Genomic DNA, 10,356 nt, shown 5'->3' on the forward strand with positions numbered 1-10,356 from the left:
CTGAATTAGATGGAATATTATTTTGGAATATTCTAAATTGGAGTTACAGTAAAACCATAATCTGTTCCTGACAACTGGTCTTGTTTTAAAAAAAATGAACAAGGAAAGGAAAACCTGTTTCTGTTGATAAAGATGAGTAGTTAATTAACTGTGCAAATCATCCCAAGTTCAAGATCAGATTTAACTAGGTTACAGCATTAACTTTAAGAATTTAATGTATTGCAGGATCCTGTAGCATGGAGTGATGTTACCAGTTTTGATCTTACTGATGCTGCTGCTTCTCCTGTCAAGTCCACTCCAGTTAAACTAATGCGAATTCAACACAGTGAAGGTGCCATGACTCCTGTTAAACTAATGCGAATTCAGCACAATGAGGGTGCCATGGAGTGTCAATTTAATGTCAGCCTGGTTCTTGAAGAGAAGAAAAACAGTTGTAATGGTGCAGAAAGTGAGGCTGCTCCTTTAACATCTCCAAACATGGTCAAGTTTAGTACTCCACCAACCATTCTCAGAAAGAAGAGAAGAACACGAGTGGGCCAGTCCCCCAGCAGTGAACTTAGCGATGGCTCATTCAGTGATGGCAGTAATACAGCATTAAAACACACACCGGTGAAAACACTACCATTTTCTCCTTCACAGGTAGTAGTGTTCTTTCTATTTATCCTTCCAAATATTGATGAGCTATATTAAATTATATCTTTAATATCCTTGCTAGCAATTCATTGCTTTGATATCATATAAAAATGGATAATGTACTTAAAATGTATACATGAGCATGCTAAGCTCTGATAAATCAGAAAGTATCTCACAAAATGTAGCGGCATTAGAGTACCTTACAATTTTTAGAGCTAAAAGAGATGTTTAGATATGTAGTTCCACATCTTTAATGAGACTCATCAGGAAATAGGCCCAGAAAGGTAAAATGTTTTGTCCAAATTATATAATGGCAAAGCAGAGCTTGATATCAATATTTTGACTGACTGTTCAACACAGGTATATGTATCCATGTAACTGCTCACTGTAAGAATTTCATGTCAGGTATTTCTAGGGATATCAAGAACTACCTGCTTTTTCCTATAGTTATGTTCCTGAGCAACAAATATTTATATTAAGGCAAACTGCACCTCTCTTTTTAAATGAACACTATATCTAGGCTGTGTGCTAAATACTTTTATTATAGCATCTCAGTTAATCCTCTTTCAAAAAACCTTAGGAGGTAGGTGGAATGAAATTCAGAAGTTAAGCAAGTCGTCCTGACAGAGGTTAAGAAGTTTTATGGGAGTAGGAAGTTTAATGGTCAAATAAACTTGGAGAGTGCCGAGATATTATTGGAGGTGTTCAGATGTTGGGAATATGAGGAAGATCTGGCAGGACACAATCACTGTTTTCTGAAAACTGTGCCTTCCTCGCCCTTCAGGAGGTGTCATTTATATAGACTGCAATGTGAATAGTATGACCCCCACCACCCAACCCTTCAAAGTTATAAAGCTCCTAGAGGAAGGGGAAATGGGCTTGAACACACTAGCAATTTTCTATTTATAGAGCTTTACACACTAGCACTTTTTGTTGAAGTGTGAAATCCAAGGCTGATAAGGCGAGGCATGATTCTAAAGACCTTATATCTAATGGCAAAGAGCTTGGATTTTATCCTATAATTGATGGGTATTGCTGCAGGGTTTTAAGAGGGTTTGACTGCTAATCTTAGGGGTAAGTATATTGTAAACATTAGGAACTAAAAATGATAGAGCTAGAATTAATTCCAGTTATAAATAGCTTTACAGCAATTCCCACTTTTTCTTACCACTACTTTTAATCTATTGGCTTCAAAAATAAATTAGTAATTCAAAATTGCATGTAATTTACGACCAATGAGTAAAGCTTGTCATTTGGAAATGGACTATGTGATACCAATTTTGGCGGCTCGGAGGTTCTGAGCTGTGTTGTAAATAAGCAGATTTGCCAGACAGCTGTATTTTTATCAGCAAAGCATTATTCTGAATTCAAAATAGTCTCATAGGAAAGGACACTTAAAATAATCTACTAATAAACTAATAAAACTTTTTGCATTTATGCTGTTGTACAAATCTGTTACATTTAACATGGCAGCTATTTATGGTTTCTAGATTCCTATTTGATAATATACTGTTTTAAAAATTCTGTGCTGTTTTGTAACTTTTGAATATGTGTAAAGTTACTATTTCGTGAATGTCTGTTATGTTCTACACATGTTCTAATTGCTGGGGAGGCAGTAATGAACAAAACAAAAAGCCCTGCCCTCCTGGAGCTTAATTTTCATGGAGTGGAGTGTAAATGTGGTATTATTGGCAATCTTTTTCTAAGAGAGATTGGGAAATAATTTGAAAATATTGTCAGTTTAATAGTTACGCAGAGGTGTTCATGTTCTAGAAATTGTCTTTAAACTCTCTTCTGTTTTTAGTTTTTCAACACATGCTCTGGAAATGAACAAGTTAATATAGAAAATCCTTCATTTACATCAACTCCTATTTGTGGGCAGAAAGTTCTCATTACAACTCCTCTACATAAGGAAACAACCCCCAAAGATCAAAAGGAGAATGTAGGGTAAGTAGGTATTAAATACTTGTGTTAAAAGAAAAAAACCAAGAAACACAATTTCAAGAGTACATTTTTAGTTTTTTGTCCATTATGCATATATCCTAATCCCTATCCATATGGGACTCAGAATTGAAAACAAAATTATAACCTTATGTTTTATCCCCAGGAGACCAAAAAACAGCTAAATGTATTTGTTAAACCTTTTAACTCGAGCAAAATATTTTTACTGCTTTTTTTCTACATGAGTTCTATTTTCTGTATTAAGATAATTGAAATAAAGTCAATTAGTTATAGACTTTAACTGATTGACTCATATCTCATATCTTTGAGATGACTCATATCTTTTGTGCACTCATATCTACAAAATACTTCCACAGGGGGAAAAAAGATCATTAATTAGGATAAGAATTAGCTTAAGCAGCATACTTCACAGTCATCCTGTAATGTTTAAATAAAGCATGTATATATGCAGTTGCCTTTCTTAATTCATATGAAGTCAAATTTTGACTGTAACACAGATATCTAAATGATTGAATAGGTTTAGAACACCTACAATTAGAAGATCTATATTGGGTACCACACCAAGAACTCCTACTCCTTTTAAGAATGCACTTGCTGCTCAGGAGAAAAAATATGGACCCCTTAAAATTGTGGTATGTACATTCTTTTTATTTTTAAGAAATTTCCTAATTTAATAAAAACACATTTTTTCTTTGATTTTTAATATTTTAAAAATATATTTACTAAAACTGATAAAAATTTTATCTCCTGATTTATAAGGTTGAATTTGTGTTCATATTTTACTTGACTTGTAAATAAACCTTTGCTTGGCTTGTTTTGAATTTTTACTTTACATTATATCATCTAGAGAAGGCAAATCAAGTGTCAGCGAAGCTCTTTTCTTAACACTAAAGCCAACCTTTTAGTAGTTTCAGTAGTAGTTACCTGTAACAGAATAAAATAATTTTAATATTTTGATATACATAAGCACTTTCCTAATAATATTTTTTAACTGATTGATCAAGATATCTCATTAAGGCTCAGTTTCTGCTTCTGTTCAATGGAGATCATAAAACACACCCCAGGAGGTTATTGGTGAAGATAAAAGAGATAATAGAAATGAAACTAGTGAGGCAAAATTTCAACTACAATGGTTTGTGCTATACTAGTTGCTGCTATTTAAAATTTTTTAATGATAGTGCTAGCAATAGTAGTTCATGAATAGAGATGGGAAGTGTTATCTGTGCTTTTACTTACACATGTGAAGAAAGTGCCGCACCGTTCGTTCAGTGCTTGTAACTTGCACTATTATTTTTGCCATAAAACTGGTTAGTTGATTAATTATTTAACTTATGTATCAAAGGGACTGGGAGAAAATTAAGCCACTAATGAAAAAATATAAAAGATGGGCTTCTGTACATGGGGAGAAAAAGGAGTTGTTATAAAGGACTTTTTAAAATCTTTTAAAAACCAATTTAGTCACAGCCACTTGCCTTCTTGGAAGAAGATATTCGGGAAGTTTTAAAAGAAGAAACTGGAACAGACATATTCCTCAAAGAGGAAGATGAACCTGCTTATAAAAGCTGCAAACAGGAGGTGATCTTTTAGTATTATTTGTCATTAATAAAGGCCATATCATGTCCAAGTGACTTTGCCATAATGTTTTCATTGTAAATTATTTGTTCCAGCCTACTGCTTCTGTGAAGAAAGTCAGAAAATCACTAGTCTTAGATAATTGGGAAAAAGAAGAACCAGGTACTCCACTGCTGACTGATGACCTTTTAGACACACAGGTTTGTAAAGCATTTTTTTTAAATGGTGGTTTTAAGTCCTAGTGGTTTTTGTTTCTTACTCAAAGTGTGGTCAATTCATTAGGGATTTATATAAAGTTCCTTTAGTATTATTCTACCCAATTCAGAAAGAAGCTATTAATGATAAGGCATATTTTATTTGCTTCCTTACTTTTCATATGTTTTTTGTTTTGAGAGGAGTTGGGTCTCTAACGTACGATGTCAAAAAATGATAGTTCTTAAAACTTTAAATTTTAGTATTTATCTTTGGTTCATTACTGAAATATTTAATTTTACCACATTATTAGAAATTTCATCGGAGTCAGAAATTTCTGACTTTTCCCTCATTTCAGAAATTTCCCTCATTTCTTGGAGGGAAATGAGCCAGGCTTCCACTACCACTTGCTCATCATTCCCTTTATTTGTCTCCGTTTTTGAATTAGTTATTTTATTTTCCTCTTTCTTTTTTTCTCTCTTAGTCAGAAAATATATTTACAACATCCTTATTAATGATACCATTATTGGAAATACATGATAATAGGTGCAACTTGACTCCTGAAAAACAAGATATAAATTCAACCAACAAAACATATACACTTAATAAAAAGAAACCAAACCCTAACACTCCCAAAGTTGTCACATTGGAAAAGAATCTTCAGGTATGAATTTATAAATTTCTTTTAGTGGTTTTTGTTGTTGTTTATTCAATTATCACTTTGGACTTACTAATCACAAATTATGCTTTTTCTTTTTAAATTTGATACTGACTATAACAGTAACTAAACATTCATTGTTATCTGGCCACTCAAACTAGATTTGGGTTTTGAGTGACTCATTCATCAGGGCACATATAAACTAAATAATAGGAGTTGTAGCCAGAAACTCTTCTGGTGATTTCCAAGGCACTATTTCATTTTATTTTTGTTTTTTCTTATTTTATTTATTTATTTAGAATGGAATTTATTGGGGTGACATTGGTTAATAAAGTTATATAGGTTTCAGGTGTACAGTTCTATAGTACATCACCTGTATATTGCATTCTGTGTTCACCACTTCAAGTCAAGTCTTCCATCACCATTTATCCCACCTTTATCCTCTTCTATTTCTCCCTACCTCCTTTCCCTGTAGTAATCACATACTGATGTCTGTGTCTACGGTTGGTGTTTTTTTTTTTGCTTAACCCCCTCACCTTTTTCATCTAGCCATCCCCTCTGATAGCTGTCATTGTGCACTCTATGAGTCTGTCACTGTTTTGCTTTTGTCACTGTTTAGTTTGTTCATTAGATTCCACATAATGACTGAAATCATATGGTATTTGTCTTTCTCTGACTGGCTTATTTCACTTAGCGTAATACTCTCTAGGTCCATCCATGCTGTCACAAAGGGTAAGATTTCCTTCTTTTTTTACGGCTGAGTAATATTATATTGTGTAAATGTATCACAGCTTTTTTATCCACTCACCTACTGATGGGCACTTGGGCTGCTTCCAAATTTTGGCTATTGTAAATAGTGCTGCTATGAACATAGGGGTGCATATTATTTCATTTTTAAACTAAAGATATCAAAATACCTTTCGGGCACCTCTTCACTTATAACAAGTAAGTATGGCCCTAATTGCTGTCTTGAAAGAGTAGGTGATTAGAATTAGTCTGCGCTTGATTTCATTGGTATAATGGTTTCCAGTGAACTTTTTGGCTCAAAAAGTTGTAGAACAAAACTTTTTAAAATTTCTGTTGCTATGCAGCCCTTATGCAGCAGCAAATGAAGGCTGGAAAATTTTTACCATGTTATCTGAAGAATTCAACACAAAGAATTTGGAAAATTTTTACCACGTTATCTGAAGAACTCAAGCCATTGAGGAGGAAGTTTTCTTTACACCCAGAATTATTGTAGCACTATTGAAAACATCTTTGGCAATAAAATATGGTCACCTCACCTCTGTCTTGATCCACTGCTCTTCAAAGGGCCTTGTAGCATATTCTCTTAATTCATTTAGAATGATTTGATTTCCAAGTGTTTAACACAGCTTTTCAGGAAAATGTATTACATAGCAGGTCATACTTACAATGTAGTAACCCTTATAAGGGCAGAAAACAAATGAATCATTATAAACTTGACTTTGTGCTATGACAATATTTCCTAATTTGCAAGACCTAAAGCCTTCTTAGCTCATTTTTTGACATTACATCTTCTCAATCTTTTGTTAAATTTTGAAGCAATAAAGACTGACATTCTTTCCATGATTTGATTTGGGGGTGGGGAGGGAGTTGTAGGGACAAAACTTTTAAACTGCCTCCATAGGCTTATAAACAATATAGAAAGCTAAAAAAATGACCTTAAATATTTCGGTATGTGTTTTTTAAAATTGTGACTTAATAGTCACCACTTTATTTTTTTAGACTTTTATTTATTTATTTTTAGAGAGGAGAAAGGCAGGAGAAAGGGAGGGGGGAAGAGAGGGAAACATCAGTGTGTGAGAGAAACATCATTCAGTTGCTTCTCACTTATGCCCCAACCAGGGATCCAACCCACAACCTAGGCATGTGCCTTGGCTGAGAATTGAACCAACAACCTTTAGGTTTGCAGGACAATGGTTACCCAACTGAGCTACGCCAGTCAGGGCTCAGTATGTATTTTTAAAACATAACATCATTTAAAAAGAATCACAATGTCATTATCCAAACATTTTTAATAATAACTACTTATCAAAGACCCAATCAATTAAAATAATTGATTTTTAAATGTGTAATTGTGAAGAAGTATAGATAATTAAATACCTTAGTAATTTTAATATTTCTTTCCTAGTCAAATTGTGAATGGGAAACAGTGGTCTATGGGAAGACAGAAGACCAACTTATCATGACTGAACAAGCGCGAAGATATTTAAGCACTTACACAGCCAGCAGCAGCACTTCAAGAGCTCTCATACTGTAATTGTTATTAAAACTGATGAAATGCCCCACTCCCTTAGAGTATTCTGTATTAAATTAGGTTGCAATGAAATTTTTGTCAATTAATTGTTTTTAAGGTTTTAATACATCCCTAAAATAGTTTGCATCTTTTTTCATACTTAGCAGGCAGAAGGTAAGGGGTAGGCAATTTTATAGTTTATTTTTTAAGAGATGAAATTTTTAAAAAAATTTTTTAAAAAAACAAGATGAAAAATTACATTGGAATGTTCGTGGATAATTTAAAAGTAAATTCTCACACATTTTCTTCAAAAGATATATGTTGCTATTCTCTTAATGCTGCAGTTTTGTTATAGATAGATTTATGTGTGATCTCTGAAGTTAGTCTGTGTATGGGAAGCACAAACGGTTTTATGAAGTACTTTTGCCTGCATGCTGATTTGCTTAGGTTGCCATTGACAAAGAAACACAATGGAAAGAAGTTAAAGGAAAGATAGAAAGTTGCACTACTAATTTTTGGTGTTTTTCAAAAACAATAAAACTAACTACAGTGTTAAATGTATTTATTTGAGCATAGTACTAAAAACAAAAAGCATGGAAAAAGGGTATTTTCCTTTGTAAAGAGTCAGTATTTTCTTTGTAAATCTCAGAAGAGCTGGGAGTTTGTTGAATGTATTGTACAGTATGTAGGAGCAGAAAAACTTTGTAAATTGGAAAGAAGTCTGTTTTTATAATTTATTTTCATTTTTAAAGCTTAAATGTAGATATTTATACCTAGACAGGGTGTCTAGAAGCCAGTGTTGTTTCCTGTTGTTACAGCTGACATATTAAAGAACAATTTGACTTTTAAGTATGAAACAGTAGTAAGTTACAGCTGCAAAATACGCAATATCTATACTGTATGTCACATCTACCTGAATATTGCACTATGCCCTTTAAATCATGTTGGTTATAAAGTAGCTCTAAAATATGTACTAAATAATAATTTAATATTTTCTTTTTAAATTATATGGGGGGTTATATAAATTAATCTGGTGATTTGTATATGTGTTTGAAATTTTTGCATTTTGTTTAAAAAATAATATGGTACTTTGGTCCCTAAAAACAGTCTGCACTTAGAAGTTTATTATATTTACTCAATGTTTCAGAGGTAGAGAACAATATTTTTTATTTATAAAAATACTTTGTCCTTTTATAAAATTTGTGTTCCTCTACAGGTTACAACAGTTGCTTCAGTTGCCTGTTTTAGGTGTTTGCACTTACTTTATTTCTCCTTGAAAGAATGTCTTTATTTGCTTTTGTGTAGAGATTTTATGGGTTTGTTTTTTTTTGAGATATATAAAGGTGTGCTGTCAACTTAAACACTGACAGGTAAATAGAATTGTACACTGTAGTTTTAATTTTTATTTATGATTGACACACTCTCTCCCTCTCCGCCCCTGAAGTATGCTGCTATAGACAATAGCAGAGTCGGCTTGCTGCTATGAGAGAAGGAAAGAGCGACCACCACTTGCACTGTGTGAAAAGAGAAAACGCAAATGATGGCACGTTCTCAAGTTAACTTAGTGGAATCAACCATTACCAGGCAGATCCTTGCAAATACCAAAATACTATGCCTTAAGACAAGAACAGCTTAAGAATTTCTGATGTCTTTATGCTAATAGAAAAGGAAATACTAAGTATTTTAATGCCTAGCTCTTAAACAGTAGACCTAATAGGGTTTTAAGCTATTTACATCCACTAGCTTGTTTTTGAATATTAGATGTGGTGAGAAGTGAAAAAAGTGTCTGCTACTAAGATTATGCCTTGTTGATAACAAGTAGATGAACCAATTGGAATCTTCTTAGCACGTTTGTTAAGTATTGTTGATTGCTTCTTAATTAGTGAACTTCTCACAGAAATTTCACTTTGTACAACCAATGATTGTAACAAAATCATACTGGATTATTTCAATTTCAGTTGCCTTGAACTAATAGCACATAATGCTTCATTTTTTGGTTTCTGTTTTTTTTTGTGTGTATGTGTGTGTGTGTTTTAAACTTATGTAGCCCTTATCTGGTTTGGATGTACATAGCTGGTTTGTATGTACATAGTGTCCAGTCACCAAAGTATAATATCTTGGGAGAGCTGTATTTTTTAAAACACAATTTTTCTTGAGCATGAAATTATCCCAAAAGTAATATATTGCAAATAAGCCTGGTACTATTGGACATAGTACCTATTTGGGTTGGTATTGGTTGAATCCTTCAGTTAACTGCTTTGTTGCTTTTTGTAAGAACTGTTTAAATCTTAAGCATGTCAGGCATCTTCAGTCACCTTTATCCTGTTGTGTTAATTTGAATTTATTTCAGTATGTTATAAAAATGCCAGACATACGTATAGCAGCCATACTTGCATGGAAACTTGAGTACACATATATAATACTGTATTTTGTTGTAAGGTTTTCACATTAATACAACAATTACCCTGACTAAATTGAGTTTCTTGATGTATGCAAAAACTTTCCATTGTAAGAGAATCCTGCTTACAGTTTTGACTCTTAACATCTGAAATAAAGCATCTGTGTACAAGCTGACTTGGCATTGCTCATTTCACTTTGGTTTTATGTTTTATGGTATTTATGGACCTTCAGGACCTAACCCAAGATTCTGTTTTTAGATCTCTTCTCCTTTAGGACTCTCAGGGGATTTTATCTGTTAACACAACTTGACTTGTTGGACTTTACTCTTGAACCTCGTTCTGAGCCTTATTTTCAACTGCCTTTAGATATTTCTATATGACTCTTCTGTCAGTACCTTAAATCTGTCATGTCCTCTTTTTTTTAACTTGGACTCGCCCTTCCTTTTTTCTGCCTCTAAGTGATGTTCCCTTCCCTTCAACCATCCACTGAGAAGTCTCCTTCCCTTCCTTCTCACATTGAAGTCTATTGCAAATTCTCAGCCTGCAGAAGGCCACCGCTCTTGCTCCATTCCTTCCTCACTTACTTGGGTTATGGCACTTAATCACTCTGATCTCCATTCTATAAGAACATCAGGAAACTGTTCAGTGTTATTTAGGTGTCACCTGGGTAAGGCCAGCTGGTC

General features: G+C 33.4%; 1 protein-coding gene across 7 annotated transcripts in view; it reads left to right on the forward strand.

Annotated features, from left to right (window-relative positions):
* MYBL1 (MYB proto-oncogene like 1) overlaps positions 1–9,829 on the forward strand; it is a 39,631-nt gene extending 29,802 nt beyond the window's left edge. For 4 of the 7 annotated variants that reach the window (XM_053661252.1, XM_053661253.1, XM_037148958.2 and 1 more), the window contains exons 10-16: positions 226–639; positions 2,438–2,580; positions 3,113–3,227; positions 4,054–4,170; positions 4,263–4,367; positions 4,844–5,023; positions 7,170–9,829. In XM_053661252.1, coding sequence (XP_053517227.1) covers positions 226–639; positions 2,438–2,580; positions 3,113–3,227; positions 4,054–4,170; positions 4,263–4,367; positions 4,844–5,023; positions 7,170–7,298 — 1,203 coding nt within the window. In that variant the 3' untranslated portion in view covers positions 7,299–9,829. The remainder of the gene's footprint in view (positions 1–225; positions 640–2,437; positions 2,581–3,112; positions 3,228–4,053; positions 4,171–4,262; positions 4,368–4,843; positions 5,024–7,169) is intronic. The other 3 variants (XM_053661255.1, XM_037148959.2, XM_053661256.1) reach the window with 1 other exon arrangement.
* Positions 9,830–10,356: the final 527 nt, after the last annotated feature.

The sequence above is a fragment of the Artibeus jamaicensis genome, unplaced genomic scaffold (assembly GCF_021234435.1).
Source record: "Artibeus jamaicensis isolate MK-2021 breed Jamaican fruit bat unplaced genomic scaffold, CSHL_Jam_final scaffold_916, whole genome shotgun sequence".
In the NCBI taxonomy this organism is placed as follows: domain Eukaryota; kingdom Metazoa; phylum Chordata; class Mammalia; order Chiroptera; family Phyllostomidae; genus Artibeus; species Artibeus jamaicensis.